The sequence below is a fragment of the Coloeus monedula genome, assembly GCF_965178545.1.
Source record: "Coloeus monedula genome assembly, chromosome: 34".
In the NCBI taxonomy this organism is placed as follows: Eukaryota; Metazoa; Chordata; class Aves; order Passeriformes; family Corvidae; genus Coloeus; species Coloeus monedula.
In genome coordinates this window covers 116,437-138,210 of record NC_138814.1, presented here as the reverse complement: position 1 = coordinate 138,210, position 21,774 = coordinate 116,437, and the positions used below count along the sequence as shown (strand labels likewise).

At 63.5% G+C, this 21,774-nt stretch overlaps 4 protein-coding genes across 4 annotated transcripts; 2 read left to right on the top strand and 2 right to left on the bottom strand.

Annotated features, from left to right (window-relative positions):
- Positions 1–169: 169 nt before the first annotated feature.
- On the bottom strand, positions 170–3,785 carry ZNF865 (zinc finger protein 865). The gene is made up of 2 exons (XM_082299796.1): positions 3,496–3,785; positions 170–3,368 (listed from the first exon to the last, which is right to left on the bottom strand). The coding sequence occupies exon 2, from the start codon at positions 3,350–3,352 to the stop codon at positions 311–313; it is 3,042 nt and encodes a 1,013-aa protein (XP_082155922.1). The 5' UTR covers positions 3,353–3,368; positions 3,496–3,785; the 3' UTR covers positions 170–310.
- A 706-nt stretch (positions 3,786–4,491) lies between these two features.
- On the top strand, positions 4,492–9,390 carry DBP (D-box binding PAR bZIP transcription factor). Its single transcript, XM_082299771.1, has 4 exons — positions 4,492–4,725; positions 6,623–6,826; positions 7,822–7,994; positions 9,173–9,390. The coding sequence occupies exons 2-4, from the start codon at positions 6,625–6,627 to the stop codon at positions 9,386–9,388; spliced, it is 591 nt and encodes a 196-aa protein (XP_082155897.1). The 5' UTR covers positions 4,492–4,725; positions 6,623–6,624; the 3' UTR covers positions 9,389–9,390.
- A 167-nt stretch (positions 9,391–9,557) lies between these two features.
- On the bottom strand, positions 9,558–11,642 carry LOC309583946 (uncharacterized protein; the record flags this gene model as incomplete). The annotated part of the gene is made up of 4 exons (XM_082299835.1): positions 9,558–10,176; positions 10,237–10,564; positions 11,120–11,278; positions 11,558–11,642. The coding sequence occupies 4 exons, from the start codon at positions 11,640–11,642 to the stop codon at positions 9,558–9,560; spliced, it is 1,191 nt and encodes a 396-aa protein (XP_082155961.1).
- On the top strand, positions 11,597–21,597 carry RPL18 (ribosomal protein L18). The gene is made up of 7 exons (XM_082299758.1): positions 11,597–11,643; positions 11,845–11,931; positions 14,025–14,132; positions 17,612–17,710; positions 18,017–18,140; positions 19,149–19,218; positions 21,469–21,597. The coding sequence occupies exons 1-7, from the start codon at positions 11,641–11,643 to the stop codon at positions 21,542–21,544; spliced, it is 567 nt and encodes a 188-aa protein (XP_082155884.1). The 5' UTR covers positions 11,597–11,640; the 3' UTR covers positions 21,545–21,597.
- Positions 21,598–21,774: the final 177 nt, after the last annotated feature.

Here is a 21,774-nt window from a genome sequence, read left to right as displayed (position 1 = left end):
TTTGTGGAGTTTCCGCGGCGGCGTTTGCGCCCCCGGAGGGGCTCGGGGGCCGCCGGGGCTCCCCAGTGTCCGGCGGGGGTGGCGGCCGTGTCCAGGTGTCCAGCGGGACGGACGCGGCCGAGGCGCGGAGCCGGGACAGGGCTGCGCTGGTGCCAGGCCCTGGCAAGTCCACGGCTACGCGTTGGGCCATTTTGGGCCAGGATGCGCCATTTTGGGCCATGTCCCACCACGAGGGACCTCCACAAGTCCGGTCCCACCACGACGAGCCGCGTCCAGCCTCTGACCCGCGCCGCGGCCGCTCGGCCGCCCCTCACTCCCCCGGCCCCGCGGCCGCCGTCCCCTCGGCGCGGTGCTGCCGGGGCCGCCGCGGCCCCTCGGGACCGCAGCCCGGCCCGGCGCCGTGCCCAGCCAGGTGCCGGCGCAGCAGCCGAGCGTCGGCGAAGCGGCGTTGGCAGCGGGGGCAGCGGCGGCGCCGCTCGTGGGCCCGCTGGTGCCGCAGGATGGAGCTCAGGTAGAAGAAGCTCTTCCCGCAGCGCTCGCACCGGTACACGTCCTCGCCCAGGTGCCCGCGCCGGTGCTCCAGCAGGTTGGAGCGGAACCGGAACGTCTTCCCGCAGGTCCGGCAGCGCCGCGGCCGTGCCGGGCGGTGCCGGCGCTGGTGCTCGGCCAGGCCGGCGGCGTGGGCGAAGCGCTTGGCGCAGAGCGGGCAGCGCAGCGGGCGCTGGCCGGCGTGACCGGCGCGGTGCTGCCGCAGCGCCCAGGCCCGCAGGAAGGCGCGGCCGCAGGTGCGGCAGCGGAACGGGCGGCGCCGAGCGGGGCAGCAGCGCCGGTGCCGCCGCAGCAGCGCGGCCGCCCAGAAGCGCCGGCCGCAGGCGCCGCAGGCCGACGGGCGCTGCCGCAGGTGCCGCCGCCGGTGCAGCAGCAGCTCGTAGGCGCCGGCGCAGCGCTGCCCGCAGGCCCCGCAGGCGGGCGGCCGCCGCGGTGCCAGGTGCACGTACTTGTGGGTGACCAGCGCCAGGAAGCGCTTGAAGCTCTGCCCGCAGGTGCCGCAGGTGAAGCGCTCGGCGCTCGGCGCTGCCGGCGGCTCCTCGGCCGGTCCCGGCGCCTCCCCGCCCGCCGCCGCCGCTGCCGCCGCTGTGGGTGCCCGCTCGGGCGCGGCCGCCGGGTGCACCAGGCGGTGCCACACCAGGTTCTCCAGGAAGCCGAAGACCTGCCCGCAGGTGTCGCAGCCGTGCGGCCGCTCCGCCGACGCCGCCGTCACCGCGTCCTTGTGCGCCACGGCGCGCAGCAGGTCCGGGAAGCGCTGCCCGCAGGAGCCGCAGCCCAGCGCGGCCGCCGCCGCCGCCGCAGCGGCCGGGGGCTCGGCGGGGCCGGGCGGCAGCCGGTGCACCTGGCGGTGCCGCGTCAGGCTCTGCGGGTAGCCGAAGGTCTTGCCGCAGAGCTCGCAGCGGTAGGGCCGCTCGCGCGTGTGCACCACGCGGTGCTTGCGCAGGTGGAAGGACTCGCGGAAGCGCTTCCCGCACACGGCGCACTCGTGCGGCTTCTCCCCGGTGTGGATGCGCTCGTGCCGCCGCAGCGTCTCCCGCCGGCCGAAGGCGCGGCCGCACACCCCGCAGCCGAAGCTGCGCCCGGCGGCCGGGGGCACGGTGCGGGCGGCGGCGGCGGCGGCGGCGGCGGGGCCGTCCCCGGCGTGGGCGCGGCGGTGGCGCAGCAGGCTCTGGGGCGCGGCGTAGGCCTTGCCGCAGACGTCGCAGCGGTGCGCGGGGCGCGGCGCGCCGTGGCTCACCTGGTGCCGCAGCAGGTAGGCCGGGTCGCGGAACTCCTTGCCGCACACCGGGCAGGGCACGCGCCGCGGCCCCGCGTGGGTCTTGACGTGGCGGGTCAGGCTCTCGCGGCGGTTGAAGCTGCGGCCGCAGGCGGCGCAGGTGAAGGGCTTCTCGCCCGTGTGGATGATCTGGTGCTGCGCCAGGTGGCTCGGCTTCTTGAACACCTTCCAGCACAGCGGGCACGTGAACGGCCCCTCCGCGCCCGCCGCCGCCGCCCCGCCCGGCGCCAGCGGCACCCCCACGGGCGCCAGCGGCACCCCGCCGGGAGCCAGGATGACGCCGCTCGGCACCGGGATCACTCCGCTCAGGGCGGCGTTCACCCCGTTGGGCACGGCCACCACGCCGGCCGGCGCCACCGTCACGCCGGGGGCCACCAGGTTGACGCCGCCGGCCACCGCGGCCACGCCGGCCGCCAGGGCGTCGACGCCGTTGGGCACGGCGGTGACGGCGGGGGACGCGCCAACCCCGGCGGGCGTCACCGTGGCCACGCTGCCGTGTCCCGCGCCGACGTTGGCCACCGCGTTGGTCCCGTTGGGCGCCGCGTTGACCGCGCCGGCCAAGGCGTTGGCCCCGTTGGGCGCCGCGTTGATGCCGGACGCCGCGTTGACCCCGTTGGGAGCCGCGTTGACCCCGTTGGGAGCCGCGTTGACCCCGTTGGGAGCCGCGCTGACCCCGTTGGGAGCCGCGTTGACCCCGTTGGGAGCCGCGCTGACCCCGCTCGGCAGCGCGCTGACCCCGTTGGGCGCCGCGCCGACCCCGTTGGCCAACGCCAACGCTCCGGCCGCCCCGCCGGCCCTGGTGGCCGCCGCCCCTGCGGCGCCGGCCGGGTCATCGGCGGGCTCGCGGTGGCAGCGGCGGTGCCGCACCAGGCTGGAGCCGTGGCTGTAGGTGCGGCCGCAGGTGCGGCACTCGTAGGGCCGCGCGTCGCCGCCGTGCGCCTGCATGTGCTGCACCAGGTGCGAGGCGGCGCGGAACGCCTTGGGGCACGCCGCGCACGGGAAGCGCCGCTCCACCAGGTACTTGAGGCGCCTGAAGTAGCTCCGCTCCTCCTTGGGCTCCGGCGGCGCCGCGGGGGAAGCCGGGCCGGCGGTGGCCGCGGCGGCCGCGCCGCGCTTGAGCCCCCCGAAGAGGTGCTGGTGGCCCGAGAGGTCCACGATGCCCCATTGGGGGGCGGGGAAGGCGCCGGAGGCCTCGAAGAGGGGCTGGGGAGGGGGCGGGAGGGGCGGGGGGGGGTACGGGGAGCCCCCCAGGGAGCCCTCGGGCTTTTTGGGGTGGGGTTGGGCTGAGGAGGAGGAGGAGGAGGACGAGGAGGAGGGCTCCGGTTTGTGCTTGGGGAGGGGGGCGCGGTCGAAGGGGGGGGCGCTGGTGGGGGGGGGATACTCGAAGGGGGGCGGGGGGAGCGGCAGCGATTTGGGGGTCGGCTCGAAGGGCTCGGGCGGCTCGGGGCGCTGGTGCGTCAGGAAATCCAGGAAATCGAAGGGATACGCCTGGAAGTGGCCGCTCTCGTCGCTCACGTTCGCCTCCATCGCCGGCGGGGAGCAGCTGAAGGGGGGGCCGTGAGCGCGGGGGTCCCCTCAGCCCTGAGGCGAGGGGGGAGCTCGGGGGTCCCGCAGCGCTGCGGGGCGGGCGGCAGCGCCGAGCGCGGGGCTGGGGAGGGGTCCTCACTCACCTGGGGGGTCCCGGGGGTCCCGGGGGGGGCCGGGGGGGCCGGGGCGGCCCTCAAGCCCCGCTCGGCCGGGCCGGGCCGGACGCGCCGCCCCCGCCGGAAGCGGAAGCCGCGCGCGGGGGGGTCACGTGAGGAAGGCCCGGCTGCGCTCCCCGCCCTCTGTCCCGCGCCGCCGTCCTTCTCGGCGGGCCCGGAGCTGCTCCCGGGGGCTGCGGGATCCCCGGCACCTAAACCGGGAGGGCCCCGGCACGGCCGGAACGGCCCTGGAGGGCCGCGGGGAGGGAGAGGGGGGCCTTGCCCACACCGAAGATGGCGCCGGCGCCGCCTCCCCGGCCAAGATGGCGGCGCGAGACAAGATGGCGGCCGCTGCCCTCAACCAAGATGGCGGCCGGAGACGCGGACCGCTCCAAAAATGGCGCGGAAAGGGGGGAACGGGGGGGCGATGCTCGTGACCAATCAGGGCCGCGGGACCGGGTCTGGCCACGCCCCCGGGGCGCCCCCGGAGGCGGGGGGGGATTTGGGGAAGGGTCGGGGTCTGTGACGTCACTGGGGCTGCGGGAGGCCCCGCAGGACCGGGGTGGGGCTCTTGTTTCCATCCCCCAGCCCCCATTTCCCAGTACGGCCGCTTTAAGGGCCCGCGGCCCCTTTAAGAGCGCCGCACGTGCGGCCCCACGTGCTCACGGCCCCTCCGGCTTTGCCCGCTCCCCATTGGCCAAAATTGGGTCAGGCCCCGCCCCCACGCGCGTTCCCATTGGCCCAATGTAGGTCAGGCCACGCCCCCCGCATGGCCGCGCCGCCTGACCGCGGCCCCGCCCACCGCCCTCCCATTGGCTGCGCGAGACGCGAGGGGGCGTGGCCGAGGCGAGGGGGCGGAGCGCCTCACTGCGCGCGCGGGGGCGGGGCCTCGCCCGCCGCGGGGGCGTGGCTTGGGGTGGTGCCGGCCAATGGGGATCGCGCAGCGTGCGCGGAGGGGGCGTGGCTTGCTCCCGGGCGGGCGCGCGGTTCTGACAGCGCGGGCGGCGATTGGCCCGGAGCGAGGAGGGGCGGGGCCAGCGCGGGCCCCGCCCCCTGCCGGGCGCAGCGCCCCCCCGCGGGGCAGCGGCCGAGGGCACCGGGACCCGCCCGGGAGCAGGTGGGGACCCGACCGGGACCGGCACCGGCGGCGACGGGGGACACCGGGGCCGAGGGGGGGGCACCGGGACCGGGGGGACACCGGGACCCACCCGGCGGCAGGTGGGCACCGGGAGCGGGGGGGACACCGGGGCGAGGGGGGACACCGGGACCGGCAGCGGGAGCGGGAGGAGGGGGAGAGGGACCGGGCGGGTGACCGGGAACGGAAGGGGTGGGACCGTCCGGGGACCGTCCCGGTGCTGCGCGGAGTCCCTGAGCCCCCCGCCCGGTCCCGGTGTCCGGTCCCGGTGTCCGGTCCCGGTGTCCCCCCTGGTTCTGCCGGCTCCCCCGCGCGCTGCTGCCGCTGTTCCCCCCATTCCCGGTGCCCATTCCTGGTGTCCGGTCCCGGTTCCCATTCCCGGTGTCCATTCCCGGTTCCGATTCCCGGTGTCCATTCCCGGTGCCCATTCCCGGTGCCCATTCCCGGTGCCCATTCCCGGTGCCCATTCCCGGTTCCCATTCCCGGTGTCCGGTCCCGGTTCCCATGCCCGGTGTCCATTCCCGGTGTCCATTCCCGGTGTCCGGTCCCGGTGTCCATTCCCGGTGTCCATTCCCGGTGTCCGGTCCCGGTGCCCATTCCCAGTGCCCATTCCCGGTGTCCATTCCCGATGCCCATTCCCGGTGTCCGGTCCCGGTTCCCATGCCCGGTGTCCATTCCCGGTTCCCATTCCCGGTGTCCATTCCCGGTGTCCGTTCCCGGTGTCCATTCCCGGTTCCCATTCCCGGTGTCCATTCCCGGTGCCCATTCCCGGTGTCCATTCCCGGTTCCCATTCCCGGTGTCCATTCCCGGTGTCCGGTCCCGGTGCCCATTCCCGGTGTCCATTCCCGGTGCCCATTCCCGGTGTCCGGTCCCGGTGCCCATTCCCAGTGCCCATTCCCGGTGTCCGGTCCCGGTTCCCATGCCCGGTGTCCATTCCCGATGCCCATTCCCGGTTCCCATTCCCGGTGTCCATTCCCGGTGTCCGGTCCCGGTGTCCCCTCCCCCACTCCGGGGGGTTCACCCGAGGTCAGGCCGCACGTGGGGGCGGGGCATCCCCACGTGACCGCGGCACGTGCGTGTGTCCCCCCCCCCCCCCCCGGTGTCCCGTGTCCCCCACGCGTGTGGCGCGGTCACGTGGGAGGGTCACGTGGGAGGGTCACGTGCCGGGGCCGCGCGGGGATTTGGGGGACCCCAAATTCGGGGGGGGGGGAGGGGGGGCCAGGAAGGGAAATGGGGGAGGGGGGGTTGGGGGGGATTTGGGGCATTTGGGGGGGGATTTGGGGGTGATTAGGGGCATTTTGGGGGTGATTTGGGGGGATTTGGGGCATTTTGGGGGTGATTTGGGGCATTTTGAGGGGGATTTGGGGCATTTTGAGGGGGATTTGGGGCATTTGGGGGGGATTTGGGACATTTTGGGGGGGATTTGGGGGGGATTTGGGGCATTTTGGGGGTGATTTGGGGGGGATTTGGGACATTTTGGGGGGGATTTGGGGGGGACTTGGGGCATTTTGGGGGGGATTTGGGGCATTTGGGGGTGATTAGGGGCATTTTGGGGGTGATTTGGGGGGGATTTGGGGCATTTTGGGGGTGATTTGGGGCATTTTGAGGGGGATTTGGGGCATTTTGAGGGGGATTTGAGGCATTTTTCGGGTGATTTGGGGTGATTAGGGGCATTTTGGGGGTGATTTGGGGCATTTTGAGGGGGATTTGGGGGGATTTGGGGCATTTTGGGGGTGATTTGGGGCATTTTGGGGGATTTGGGGCATTTGGGGGGGATTTGGGGCATTTTGGGGGGATTTGGGGGAGGTTTGGGGCATGTGGGGGTGATATGGGGGGCATTTTGAGGGGCATTTTTCGGGGGATTTGGGGCATTTTTTGGTGTGTGTGTGGGGGGGGGGGGATTTGGTCTCCGAAAGGACTTTTTGGGGTGATTTCGGGGGGGTCCCACCGTGTGTCCCCTCCCCCCACCCCCGTTTCAGGGATGGACGAACCGGGCGGGAGCCGCGGGGGCTTCGTGGGGGTCGCGCCCCCTCCCCCCCCCCCGTGGGAGCGGCCGGGGCCGCCCCCTCCCCCAATGCCCGGGGGGGGCGGCGAGCTGGAATACGTGGATCTGGATGAGTTCCTGCGGGAGCACGGACTGCCCGCCAGCCCCCCCGAGCCCCCCGCCCCCGAGAGGGCGCCCGGTGCGTGCGGGGGGGGGCCTGGGGGGGGGAATTGCGGCGTTTTGGGGGGGATTGCAGCAATTTGGGGCGGATTCTGGGGGGGTTTGGGGGGGTTTGCAGCGGTTTGGGGGGGTTTGGGGGGGATTGAGGCGGTTTGGGGGGGATTCTGGGGGGGTTTGGGGGGGGGATTGTGGCATCTTGGGGGGAATTGCTGCGTTTTGGGGGGGTTTGGGGGGGTTTGCAGCGATGTGGGGGGGATTCTGGGGGGATTTGGGGGGAATTGCAGAAATTTGGGGGGGATCCTGAGGGCATTTGGGTGGGATTCTGGGGGGTTTGGGGGGGATTGCGGCGTTTTGGGGGGGGTTGGGGGGATTCTGAGGGGATTTGGGGGGAATTCTGGGGGGGTTTGGGGGGGGTTGCAGAAATTTGGGGGGATTCTGGGGGGTTTGGGGGGGATTGCGGCGTTTTGGGGGGGTCTTGGGGGGGATTGTGCGGGATTTGGGGGGATTGTGGCGTTTTGGGGGGAATTGCGGTGTTTTGGGGGGATCCTGAGGGGATTTGGGGGGGATTCTGGGGGGTTTGGGGGGGATTGCGGCGTTTTGGGGGGGGGTTGGGGGGATTCTGAGGGGATTTGGGTGGATTCTGGGGGGGTTTGGGGCATTTGGGGGGGTGGATTTGGGACTCCAGAAGGACTTTTTTGGGGTGATTTCAGGGGTCCCACCGGGATTCGTGGGGGGACACAGAACTGAGGGGGGGGTCCCCTGGGGATTTGGGGGGGAGGTGTCCCAGGAAGGGGGGAGGGGACTCTAGGGCTCCCCCCATATCGCGACAGAGCCTCCCCATATCGCCACAACGCCCTCCTGTCGCGACAGAGCCGCCTCTCCCCAGGCTCCTCCGCGCTCCCCGCGTCTCCATAGCAACCCCCTCGCCGCCATCCCCCCGCCCTATCGCGACAGAACCCCCCGCCCATATCGCGATAGAAAAGCCTCTCTCGTTAACCCCCGACCCTCCCGCAGCCCCCGGCCCCCCCCGGGGCCCCCCGGAGGCTCTGCCCGAGGCCGAGGCGCCGGGGGGGGGTCCCGGGGGGGGCCCGTTCGACCCCCGGCGGCTCCGGTTCTCGCAGGAGGAGCTGCGGCCGCAGCCGATCGCCCGCAAGGCCCGCAAGGTGCACGTGCCCGAGGAGCAGAAGGTCGGGAATTCGGGGTTCGGGGGGGTTTTTTTTGGGGGGAAAGTCGCGGGTTTGGGATTCCTGGGAGGGGTCTGGGGGTCCATCCTGAGGGAGCCCCGTGTTCCCCCCCCCCCCCGGGAGGGTGCCTGGGGTGTCCCTGGGTCCGCGTGTTCCCTGTTCCCGTGGAATCCCCGCATCCCTGGGAGGGTCCCGGTGTCCCTGGGGTGATTCCCACATTCCTGAGATTATTCCCAGTACCCCCGGGTGATTCCCAGTATCCCCAGGGTGATTCCCAGTGTCCACAGGGTGATCCCCAGTATCCCCAGGGTGATTCCCAGTGTCCCCGGGGTGATTCCCAGTGTCCCCAGGGTGATTCCCAGTATCCCCGGGGTGATTCCCACATCCCTGGGGTGATTCCCAGTATCCTCATGGTTATTCCCAGTATCCCCTGGGTGATTCCCAGTGTCCACAGGGTGATCCCCAGTATCCCCGGGGTGATCCCAGTGTCCCCAGGGTGATTCCCAGTACCCCCGGGGTGATTCTCAGTATCCCCATGGTTATTCCCAGTGTCCCCAGGGTGATTCCCAGTGTCCCTGGGGTGATCCTCAGTATCCCTGGGGTGATTCCCAGTATCCCCGGGGTGATTCCCAGTGTCCCCGGGGTGATTCCGAGTGCCCCCGGGGTGATTCCCAGTATCCCCAGGGTGATTCCCACATCCCCGGGGTTATTCCCACATCCCCGGGGTTATTCCCACTATCCCCGGCGTGATCCCCAGTATCCCTGGGGTGATTCCCAGTATCCCCAGGGTTATTCCCACTATCCCCGGGGTGATCCCCACTATCCCTGGGGTGATTCCCACATCCCCGGGGTGATCCCCACTATCCCCAGGGTGATCCCCAGTATCCCCGGGGTGATCCCCAGTATCCCCAGGGTGATCCCCAGTATCCCTGGGGTGATCCCCAGTATCCCCAGGGTGATCCCCAGTATCCCTGGGGTGATCCCCAGTATCCCCAGGGTGATCCCCAGTATCCCCAGGGTGATTCCCACATCCCCGGGGTGATCCCCAGTATCCCCGGGGTGATCCCCAGTATCCCCAGGGTGATTCCCAGTATCCCCAGGGTGATCCCCAGTATCCCCGGGGTGATCCCCACTATCCCCCCGCACTCCCACGCCGAGCCCATTCCCGGCGTTCCCGGCAGGACGAGAAGTACTGGAGCCGGCGCTCGCGGAACAATGCGGCGGCCAAGCGCTCGCGGGACGCGCGGCGGCTCAAGGAGAACCAGATCTCGGTGCGGGCGGCGTTCCTGGAGCGCGAGAACGCCGCGCTGCGCGTCGAGGTGGCGGCCGCGCGCCGCGAGCTCCAGCGCTTCCGCGGGATCCTGGCGCGCTACGAGGCCCGGCACGGGCAGATCTGAGCCGGCCCGGGGCTCCGGGATCGGCCCGGGGGCGGCTCCAGGTGATCCCGAACCGCCCCGAGGGATTTTGGAACGCTCTGGAGGGATCTCGGACAGTTCCAGGTGATCCCGAGCCGCCCCGAGGGATTTTGGAACGCTCTGGAGGGATCTCGGACAGTTCCAGGTGATCCTAAACTGCCCCGAGGGATTTTGGAACGCTCTGGAAGGATCTCGGACAGTTCCAGGTGATCCTAAACTGCCCCAAGGGATTTTGGAACGCTCTGGAGGGATCTCGGACAGTTCCAGGTGATCCCGAACCGCCCCGAGGGATTTTGGAACGCTCTGGAGGGATCTCGGACAGTTCCAGGTGATCCCGAACCGCCCCGAGGGATTTTGGAACACTCTGGAAGGATCGGGGACAGCTCCAGGTGATCCTGAACTGCCCCGAGGGATTTTGGAACACTCTGGAAGGATCTCGGACAGTTCCAGGTGATCCTGAACCGCCCCGAGGGATTTTGGAACACTCTGGAAGGATCTCGGACAGTTCCAGGTGATCCCGAACCGCCCCGAAGGATTTTGGAACGCTCTGGAGGGATCTCAGACAGTTCCAGGTGATCCTGAACCGCCCTGAGGGATTTTGGAACGCTCTGGAGGGATCTTGGACAGTTCCAGGTGATCCCGAACTGCCCTGAGGGATTTTGGAATGCTCTGGAGGGATCTCGGACAGTTCCAGGTGATCCCGAACCGCCCCGAGGGATTTTGGAACGCTCTGGAAGGATCGGGGATGGCTCCAGGTGATCCCAAACAGCCTGGAGGGATCTGGGACAGTTCAGCAAGATCTGGAACGTGCTGGGTGGATTTGGGACAGCCTGGAGGGATCTGGGACCGCACGGAGAGACCGGGGCCAGCCTGGAGCGATCCAGAACGTTCCTGAGACAGCGAGGAGCCGGCGGGGGGGGGGGATCCAGGCGGGATCCCGGGGCTCTGGGCTGCCGGAGCGGGGATCACCGAGGGGATCCAGACACGGCTCCGGGATCCAGGGTGGGATCCAGGGTGGGATCCAGCACCCAGACAGAGCTCCAGGATCCAGGGTGGGATCCAGCCCCGGGATCCCCAATCCCAGCCCAGCCCCGGGGGGGGTGACGGGACTGACACCCCCCCCCCCCCTTCCCAAATTCCCGCCCTCCCCCCCCTTCCCTATTTATTCCCGGCCCCCCCCGGGCTGGATCAAAGCACAAATTTGGGGGGGGGGGGGGTCCCAGGGGTCCCCCCTCCCCCCCCCCCCCCCCCACCCCAGTGACCATTCCCAGTTCAGGCCAGTAGCGTTACAGGGTTGGGGGGAGGGGCACCCCCACCACCCCTCCCCCTCCCCAAATCCCCCCGCCCCGCACTTTGACCACTTTACTGCCCCTCCCCCCCCGGCACGTCGGATTTTGGGGGGGGTCGCGGCCCCCCCCGGGGGTGGGGGAGGGCTTTTTGTACAGAATTAAAAAAAAAAAAAAAACCAACAACAAAGAATCGGAGCCGGAACTGGGAACCCCAAACTGGGAGCACTGGGAGGGAGGAGGGGCGGGCCCCCCCCAAAAAAACCTCGGGATCGCTCCGAGGTTGGGTTTTATTGCACTGAAAAACGGGGGGGCCCCAAAATCCCCTTCAGGGACCCCAAAAATCCCCGGGAACCCCAAAAATCCCTTTGGAAGCCCCAAAACGCTGCCCCCCCCCCGCCGCCCGGGGTCCCCCCGCCGCCCTGACCCCTGACCCGGAAGCGCTCCCCTCCTCCCTCCGTCCCAGCCAATCGCGAGCCGCCCCCCTTCGCGCGCAGCCAATGGGACGCGGCGTAGCGTCCGCCATCTTTGTTGCGGGCGGTGCCGCCGTTGGGAGCAGTGAGGGGTGAAGCCGCCGCGGCGCCATCTTTAAGGGCGAAGCTCGACCAATGGGAGCGCGGTAGCCATGGCAACGCTTGGCCGCCGCCGCCATGGCTGCTGAGGGCAAGGGCGGCTTTGCCAGGAGAAGCCCCGCGTTGCGCCGCAGGACGCGGCGGGGCAGCCACAATTAACAGCGCGAATTAACCGCGCGCCCGCCTTGCCCTCCCGCTCATTAACAGCGCTCACTAAGGACCCCGCAGACTCATAACGGCTCGGTCCTCCAGCACCATAGAGTGTGGCGGGCAGAGCGGCTCCGTGCGCCCACTTCCGGCGAACAGCGGAAACGCCGTCTCTATCCCATAACCCCCCGCGCCGCCGCTCTGCCGCCTCTCTCCATCCGCCGCCGCCATGGTGGGTCCTGCCGGGGGTCCGAATCCGCCGCCATCCGCGGCCGGGGGGGGCCCGGGAGGGCCCGGGGAGGCTCGGGATGCTCGGGAGGGCCCGCGGGGTGCGTGGGCGGCGGCGCTGGCGCTGCCGGGGCGGCCGATGCGGCCCCCGGTGTGAGCGGGCCCGGGGCGGCCCCCGCGGTGACCGGGCCCGGTGTCGCCTCAGGGCATCGACATCCGTCACGACCGGGACCGCAAAGTGCGGCGGAAGGAGCCCAAGAGCCAGGACATCTACCTGAGGTTGCTCGTCAAGGTGAGGCGAGCCCGGTTCCACCGGGACCCACGCCGGGATTGATCGCGGTGCCCCCGCCGCGCTCCCGGGCCCGCTTTTCCCGGTATCGGCCTTGATCCCCTCGCGGCAGCGGCCCCGGTAACTCCCGGTGGTTCCGGTGTTCCCGCGTTAATCCCGGTATTCCCGATTGAGCGCTCCCGGTTTCCTCTTCCCCGGTCCATCCCGGCTTTTCCCGGTTCTCTCACTCCCGTGGTTTTTTCCTCCGTTTTTCCCGTTTCCAGCTGTGCGAGTCGCTCCTTAATCCCGGTTTTCCCCGGGTTTTTCCCGATTTCTCCCATTTTCCCCCTTTTCCGCCTGTCCCGCTCCCTCACTAACCCCGATTCCCGCTTTTCCCCCCGATTTTTCCCATTCGCCGCCGTTTTTTCCCCTTTTCCCCCTTTCTCACTTCTCCCGCTCCATTTCCTCTTCCCGAACCCAAATTTTCCCATTCCATTCCCATTTTCACCCCGGTTTTCCCATTTTCACCCAAATTTCCCCATTTCCATCCCCATTTCCACCCCGATTTTCCCATTTCCACCCCGATTTTCCCATTTCCACCCCGGTTTCCCCATTTCCACCCCAATTTCCCCATTTCCACCCCGATTTCCCCATTTCCATCCCCATTTTCCCATTTCCACCCCGATTTTCCCATTTCCACCCCGATTTTCCCATTTCCACCCTATTTTCCCCATTTCCACCCCAATTTCCCCATTTCCACTCCGATTTTCCTATTTCCACCCCATTTTCCCCATTTCCACCCCGATTTTCCCATTTCCACCCCAATTTCCCCATTTCCACCCCATTTTCCCCATTTCCACCCCAATTTCCCCATTTCCACCCCGATTTCCCCATTTCCACCCTATTTTCCCCATTTCCACCCCAATTTCCCCATTTCCACCCCGATTTCCCCATTTCCACCCCATTTTCCCCATTTCCACCCCGATTTTCCCATTTCCACCCCGGTTTCCCCATTTCCACCCCAATTTCCCCATTTCCACCCCGATTTCCCCATTTCCACCCCATTTTCCCCATTTCCACCCCGATTTTCCCATTTCCATCCCGATTTTCCCATTTCCACCCCAGTTTCCCCATTTTCACCCCAATTTCCCCATTTCCACCCCGATTTTCCCATTTCCACCCCATTTTCCCCATTTCCACCCCGATTTCCCCATTTTCACCCCAATTTCCCCATTTCCACTCCGATTTTCCCATTTCCACCCCATTTTCCCCATTTCCACCCCGATTTCCCCATTTTCACCCCAATTTCCCCATTTCCACTCCGATTTTCCCATTTCCACCCCATTTTCCCCATTTCCACCTCGATTTTCGCATTTCCAGCTCCCTCATTAACCCCCTTTTTTCCCCCGATTTCCGCTGGTTTTCCTCCCCTTTATTCCCCGCACCCGGAATTCCCGGTCTTTCTTGGATTTTCCCGGTTTTCCCTGTTTTTTCCCCAATTTTTCCCCATTTTTTCTCCGGTTTTTCCTGGTCTTTCCCCATTTTTTCCCCATTTCTTCCCCGGTTTTTCCCGTTTTCTCCCAGTTTTCCCTGTTCCCATGCCGATTTTCCCCTTTTTTCCGGTTTTTTCCTGTTCCCACGCGGATTTTCCTGATTCTCACGCGGATTTTCCCTGTTCCCATGCCGATTTTCCCTGGTTTTCCCATATCTCCCCATTCCTATGTGGATCTTCCCCGCTTTTCCCTGTTCCCACGTGGATTTTCCCCGTTCCCACGCGGATTTTCCCCGGTTTCCCCCATTTTTCCCTGTTCCCATGCAGATTTTCCCCGTTCCCATGCGGATTTTCCCGTTTTTGCCCGTTCCCGCACGGATTTTCCCGGTTTTCCCCCGTTTTTGCCTGTTCCCATGCAGATTTTCCCCATTCCCATGCAGATTTTCCCCGTTTTTCCCCGTTCCCGTGCGGATTTTCCCCGTTCCCATGCAGATTTTCCCCGTTTTTCCCCGTTCCCATGCGGATTTTCCCCCGTTTTTGCCCGTTCCCGCACGGATTTTCCCGGTTTCCCCCCGTTTTTGCCCGTTCCCGCACGGATTTTCCCGGTTTTCCCGCATTTTCCCAGCTGTACCGCTTCCTGGCGCGCCGCACCAACGCCCCGTTCAACCGCGTCATCCTCAAGCGCCTCTTCATGAGCCGAACCAACCGCCCGCCGCTGGCGCTGTCCCGCCTGGTGAGCCCGGGAACCCCCAAAAACCCCGAAAACCGCGGGGTTCCACCCGAAAACAGCGGGGTTCCACCCAAAAACAGCGGGATTCCACCCAAAAACCAGGAATTCCACCCAAAAACAGGGGGATTCCACCCAAAAACAACGGGGTTTCACCCGAAAACAGTGGGGTTTCACCCAAAAACAGCGGGGTTCCACCCGAAAACAGCGGGATTCCACCCAAAAACAGCGGGGTTCTACCCGAAAACAGCGGGGTTCCACCCAAAAACAGCGGGGTTCTACCCGAAAACAGCGGGGTTCTACCCGAAAACAGTGGGGTTTCACCCAAAAACAGCGGGGTTCCACCCGAAAACAGCGGGGTTCCACCCAAAAACAGCGGGGTTCCACCCGAAAACAGCGGGGTTCTACCCAAAAACCAGGAATTCCACCCGAAAACAGCGGGGTTCCACCCGAAAACAGCGGGGTTCCACCCAAAAACAGTGGGGTTTCACCCAAAAACCCGGGGTTCCACCCAAAAACCCGGGGTTCCACCCAAAAACAGCGGGGTTCCACCCGAAAACAGCGGGGTTCCACCTGAAAACAGCGGGGTTCTACCCAAAAACCCGGGGTTCCACCCAAAAACAGCGGGGTTCCACCCAAAAACAGGAATTCCACCCAAAAACAGCGGGGTTCCACCCAAAAACAGCGGGGTTCTACCCGAAAACAGCGGGGTTTCACCCAAAAACAGCGGGATTCCACCCGAAAACCAGGAATTCCACCCAAAAACAGCGGGGTGCCACCCGAAAACCAGCGGGGTTCTACCCGAAAACAGCGGGGTTCCACCCAAAAACAGCGGGGTTCTACCCGAAAACAGCGGGGTTCCACCCAAAAACAGCGGGGTTCTACCCGAAAACAGCGGGGTTCTACCCAAAAACAGCGGGGTTTCACCCAAAAACAGCGGGGTTCTACCCGAAAACAGCGGGGTTTCACCCAAAAACAGCGGGGTTCTACCCGAAAACAGCGGGGTTCTACCCAAAAACAGCGGGGTTTCACCCAAAAACAGCAGGGTTCTACCCGAAAACAGCGGGGTTCCACCCAAAAACAGCGGGGTGCCACCCAAAAACCGCGGGGTTCCACCCAAAAACCAGGAATTCCACCCAAAAACAGCGGGGTTCCACCCAAAAACAGGAATTCCACCCAAAAACAGCGGGGTTCCACCCAAAAACCAGGAATTCCACCCAAAAACAACGGGGTTCCACCCGAAAACCGTGGGGTTCCACCCGAAAACAGCGGGGTTCTACCCAAAAACAGCGGGATTCCACCCAAAAACAACGGGGTTCCACCCGAAAACCGTGGGGTTCCACCCGAAAACAGCGGGGTTCTACCCGAAAACCGCGGGGTTCCACCCAAAAACAGCGGGGTTCCACCCAAAAACAGCGGGATTCCACCCAAAAACAGCGGGGTTCCACCCAAAAACAGCGGGATTCCACCCGAAAACCGCGGGGTTCCACCCAAAAACAGCGGGGTTCCACCCAAAAACAGCGGGGTGCCACCCGAAAACCGCGGGGTTCCACCCAAAAACAGCGGGATTCCACCCGAAAACAACGGGGTTTCACCCAAAAACCAGGAATTCCACCCGAAAACCGCGGGGTTCCACCCGAAAACAGCGGGGTTCTACCCAAAAACAGCGGGGTTCTACCCAAAAACAGGAATTCCACCCAAAAACAGCGGGGTTCCACCCAAAAACCAGGAATTCCACCCAAAAACAGCGGGGTTCCACCCAAAATCCAGGAATTCCACCCAAAAACCCGGGATTCCCCCCAAAAACAACGGGATTCCCCCCAAAAACCCCGGAATTCCACCCAAAAACCACGGGATTCTACCCAAAACCCCGGGATTGCCCCCAAAAACCACGGGATTCCACCCAAAAACCCCAAAAACTTTTTCCATTCCCAAAATCCCGCGCTTTTCCTCCCAAAATTCCCAACGCTGCCTGGAGAAATCCCAAAATCGCCACATTTCAGCCCAGAATTGGGGCGTGTGGGATTTTGGGGTTTTTTTCCATGGAACTTTTTGGGTTTTAAACGTGGAGTTTTTTGGGGGCTTTCCTGTGGAATTTCAGGTTTTTCCCTGGGATTTTGGGGTTTTTTTCCATGGGATTTTGGGGGTTTTCCCCTGGGATTTTAGGGTTTTTTTCCCTGCGATTTTGGGTTTTTCCCTGGGATTTTGGGTTTTTTCCCTGGGATTTTGGGGTTTTTTCCCTGGGATTTTGGGGGTTTTTTCCATGGAACTTTTTGGGTTTTTTCCCTGGGATTTTAGGGTTTTTTTCCCTGGGATTTTAGGGTTTTTTTCCCTGGGATTTTGGGGGGTTTTTCCCTGGGATTTTGGGTTTTTTTCCCTGGGATTTTGGGGGATTTTTCCATGGGATTTTGGGGGTTTTTCCCTGGGATTTTGGGGGGTTTTTCCCTGGGATTTTGGGGGGTTTTTCCATGGGATTTTGGGGTTTTTTCCATGGGATTTTGGGGTTTTTTTCCATGGGATTTTGGGGGTTTTTCCCTGGGATTTTGCGTTTTTTCCCTGGGATTTTGGGGTTTTTCCATGGGATTTTGGGGGGTTTTTCCCTGGGATTTTGGGGTTTTCCCTGGGATTTTGGGGGTTTTTCCCTGGGATTTTGGGTTTTTCCCTAGGATTTTGGGGTTTTTTCCATGGGATTTTGGGGTTTTTTTTCCCTGGGATTTTGGGGGGTTTTTCCCTGGGATTTTGGGTTTTTTCCCTGGGATTTTGGGGGGTTTTCCCTGGGATTTTGGGTTTTTTCCCTGGGATTTGGGGTTTTTCCCTGGGATTTTGGGGTTTTTCCCTAGGATTTTGGGGGTTTTTCCCTGGGATTTTGGGGGGTTTTTTCCATGGGATTTTGGGGTTTTTTTCCCTGGGATTTTGGTTTTTTTCCCTGGGATTTTGGGGTTTTTCCCTAGGATTTTGGGTTTTTTCCCTGGGATTTTGGGTTTTTCCCTGGGATTTTGGGGTTTTCCATGGGATTTTGGGTTTTTCCCTAGGATTTTGGGGGTTTTTTCCCTGGGATTTTGGGGGGGTTTTTCCCTGGGATTTTGGGTTTTTTTCCCTGGGGTTTTGGGGTTTTTCCATGGGGATTTTGGTTTTTTCCCTGGGATTTTGGGGGGTTTTTCCCTGGGATTTTGGGGTTTTTTCCCTGGGATTTTGGTTTTTTTCCCTGGGATTCTGGTTTTTTCCCTGGGATTTTGGGTTTTTTCCCTGGGATTTTGGGTTTTTCCCCGGGGGTTTTGGGGGGGTTTTCCCTGGGATTTTGGGATTTTTCCCTGGGGTTTTGGGTTTTTTCCCTAGGATTTTGGGTTTTTCCCTGGGATTTTGGGGGTTTTTCCCTGCGATTTTCGGTTTTTTCCCTGGGATTTTGGGTTTTTCCCTGGGATTTGGGTTTTTCCCCGGGGGTTTTGGGGGCTTTGCCCTGGAATTCCCGGGATTTGCCGCTGCAGATCCGGATGATGCGGAAGCCGGGCCGGGGGGACAAGACGGCCGTGGTGGTGGGGACGGTGACCGACGACGTCCGGATCCAGGACGTGCCCAAGCTCAAGGTGCTCGGGGAACTCCGAGGGAGTTTGGGGTGATTTTGGGGCATTTTTGGCTTGGTTTTTTTTATTTTGGGAGAAGTCTGGGTGGTTTTATGGCGGGAGTTCGGGGGATTTTTTTGTTTTTAGGGGTTTTTGGGAATTTGGGGGGAGTTTGGGGTGATTTCATAGGGTTTTGGGGGGGATTTGGGGTGGTTTCTAGGAGTTTTGGGTGGGTTTGGGATGGTTTTTTTAGGATTTTGCCGTGTTTTGGGTGATTTTGGGGGGTGTTTGGGTGGTTTTGGGGCGCTGACCCCCCCTTTTCCCCCCCAGGTCTGCGCCCTCAGGGTCACTCGGGGCGCTCGGACCCGAATCCTGCGGGCCGGGGGCTCCATCCTGACCTTCGACCAGCTGGCCATGGCCACCCCCAAGGGCAAGGGAACCGTGCTGCTCTCAGGTGGGGCAGAGACCCCTCCCCAAATACCCCAAAAACCCCTAAAAATCCCCGTGAAATTACCCCAAATAACCCTGGAATAACCCAAACCCCAAAAAACCCTGAAATGACCCCAAATTGCCCCAGAATGACCCCAAATCCCCACCCCCAAGACCAAGGGGATGGAGCAGAGACCCCTCCCCAGATAATGCCAAAAACCCCAAAATCCCCCTGAATTAACCCCAAAACGGCATCTGAGAACTCCGGAATAACCCAAACCCCAAAAAACCCCGAAATGACCCCAAATCCCCACCCCAAAGGGACGGAGCTGCTCTCGGGGGAGTGGGGCAAAAACCCCTCTCAGATTACTCCAAATCACCCCAAAATCACCTTTGGCACCCCAAAATAGCTCCAGGCCCCCCCAAATCCCCCCAAACTCCCCCAAATCCCATTTCCCCCCCTCCAGGCCCCCCCCAAATCCCCCCAAACTCCCCCAAATCCCATTTCCCCCCCTCCAGGCCCCCCCCAAATCTCCCCAAACTCCCCCAAATCCCATTTCCCCCCCTCCAGGCCCCCCCCAAATCCCCCCAAACTCCCCCAAATCCCATTTCCCCCCCTCCAGGACCCCCCAAATCCCCCCAAACTCCCCCAAATCCCATTTCCCCCCCTCCAGGACCCCCCAAATCCCCCCAAACTCCCCCAAATCCCATTTCCCCCCCTCCAGGCCCCCCCCAAATCTCCCCAAACTCCCCCAAATCCCATTTCCCCCCCTCCAGGCCCCCCCCAAATCCCCCCAAACTCCCCCAAATCCCATTTCCCCCCCTCCAGGCCCCCCCAAATCCCCCCAAACTCCCCCAAATCCCATTTCCCCCCCTCCAGGCCCCCCCAAATCCCCCCAAACTCCCCCAAATCCCATTTCCCCCCCTCCAGGACCCCCCCAAATCTCCCCAAACTCCCCCAAATCCCATTTCCCCCCCTCCAGGCCCCCCCCAAATCCCCCCAGACCCCCCCAAATTCCCGGTTTCCCCCCAGGACCCCGCAAGGCCCGCGAGGTCTATCGGCATTTCGGGAAAGCGCCGGGGACCCCCCACAGCCACACCAAGTACGGGGGGCTGGGGGCGTTTGGGGGATTTTGGGGGGGTCTCGAGGGGGATTTGGGGGATTTTAGTTGGTTAGGAGGAATTTGGGGGGGGTCCTGGGGGAGTTTGGGGGTGGTTTGGGGGGGTCTCGAATGGGATTTTGGGGGGTATTTGGGGTTTTTGCGGGTCTGGGCTGGGATCTTTGGGATTTTTGGGGTTTCTGGGGGTCTGGGATAGATTTTGGGGGATTTTTGGGAGGTCTGGGCTGGGATTTTGGGGAACATTTGGGCTTTTTGGGGGCTCTGGGCTGGGATTTTGGGAGACATTTGGGGGTCTGGGCTGGGATTTTGGGGGAAATTTGGGGTTTTGGGGGTCTGGGCTGGGATTTTGGGAGACATTTGGGGTTTTTGGGGGTCTGGGCTGGGATTTTGGGAGACATTTGGGGTTTTGGGGGGTCTGGGCTGGGATTTTGGGGGGTATTTGGGGTTTTTGGGGGCTCTGGGCTGGGATTTTGGGAGACATTTGCGGTTTTGGGGGTCTGGGCTGGGATTTTGGGGGGTATTTGGGGTTTTTGCGGGTCTGGGCTGGGATCTTTGGGATTTTTGGGGTTTCTGGGGGTCTGGGATAGATTTTGGGGGATTTTTGGGAGGTCTGGGCTGGGATTTTGGGGGACATTTGGGGTTTTGGGGGGTCTGGGCTGGGATTTTGGGGCACATTTGGGGTTTGGGGGGTCTGGGCTGGGATTTTGGGAGACATTTGGGGTTTTTGGGGGTCTGGGCTGGGATTTTGGGAGACATTTGGGGTTTTTGGGGGTCTGGGCTGGGATTTTGGGAGACATTTGGGGTTTTGGGGGCTCTGGGCTGGGATTTTGGGGCAAATTTGGGGTTTTGGGGGGTCTGGGCTGGGATTTTGGGAGACATTTGGGGGTTTTTGGGAGGTCTGGGCTGGGATTTTGGGGAACATTTGGGGTTTTGGGGGCTCTGGGCTGGGATTTTGGGAGACATTTGGGGTTTTGGGGGGTCTGGGCTGGGATTTTGGGAGACATTTGGGGGTTTTTGGGAGGTCTGGGCTGGGATTTTGGGGAACATTTGGGGTTTTGGGGGCTCTGGGCTGGGATTTTGGGAGACATTTGGGTTTTTGGGGGGTCTGGGCTGGGATTTTGGGAGACATTTGGGGGTTTTTGGGAGGTCTGGGCTGGGATTTTGGGGAACATTTGGGGTTTTGGGGGGTCTGGGCTGGGATTTTGGGAGACATTTGGGGTTTTGGGGGGTCTGGGCTGGGATTTTGGGAGACATTTGGGGTTTTGGGGGGTCTGGGCTGGGATTTTGGGAGACATTTGGGCTTTTTGGGGGGTCTGGGCTGGGATTTTGGGGGGTATTTGGGGTTTTTGGGGGGTCTGGGCTGGGATTTTGGGAGACATTTGGGGTTTTTGGGGGTCTGGGCTGGGATTTTGGGAGACATTTGGGGTTTTTGGGGGCTCTGGGCTGGGATTTTGGGAGACATTTGGGGTTTTTGGGGGTCTGGGCTGGGATTTTGGGGGGTATTTGGGGTTTTGGGGGGTCTGGGCTGGGATTTTGGGAGACATTTGGGGTTTTGGGGGGTCTGGGCTGGGATTTTGGGGGGTATTTGGGGTTTTGGGGGGTCTGGGCTGGGATTTTGGGAGACATTTGGGGTTTTGGGGGGTCTGGGCTGGGATTTTGGGGGGTTTTTGGGGTTTTGGGGGGGTCTGGGCTGGGATTTTGGGAGACATTTGGGGTTTTGGGGGGTCTGGGCTGGGATTTTGGGAGACATTTGGGGTTTTTGGGGGTCTGGGCTGGGATTTTGGGAGACATTTGGGGTTTTGGGGGCTCTGGGCTGGGATTTTGGGAGACATTTGCGGTTTTGGGGGTCTGGGCTGGGATTTTGGGGGGTATTTGGGGTTTTTGGGGGTCTGGGCTGGGATCTTTGGGACTTTTGGGGTTTCTGGGGGTCTGGGATAGATTTTGGGGGATTTTTGGGAGGTCTGGGCTGGGATTTTGGGGGAAATTTGGGGTTTTGGGGGGCTCTGGGCTGGGATTTTGGGAGACATTTGGGGTTTTTGGGGGGTCTGGGCTGGGATTTTGGGGGACATTTGGGGTTTTGGGGGGTCTGGGCTGGGATTTTGGGGCACATTTGGGGTTTTTGGGGGGTCTGGGCTGGGATATTGGGAGACATTTGGGGTTTTGGGGGGTCTGGGCTGGGATTTTGGGGCACATTTGGGGGATTTTGGCTGCGCTGACCCCGTTTCCCCCCAGGCCCTACGTGCGCTCCAAGGGGCCGAAGTTCGAGCGGGCGCGGGGCCGCAGGGCCAGCAGGGGCTACAAGAACTGAGCCCCCTCCCCAAAATAAACGGGGGGGGGGGAGACCCCTCCCCCCAAACCATCCCCCCGAGTCTTTGTCTGCTGCGAACCCCAAAAAAACCCCCGTGAAAATCGCCCGAAAAACCCCAAAACCGCCTGAAAAAAAACCCCGTGAAAATCGCCCGAAAAACCCCAAAACCGCCCGAAAAAAACCCCGTGAAAATCGCCAGAAAAACCCCAAAACCGCCCCAAAAAAACCCC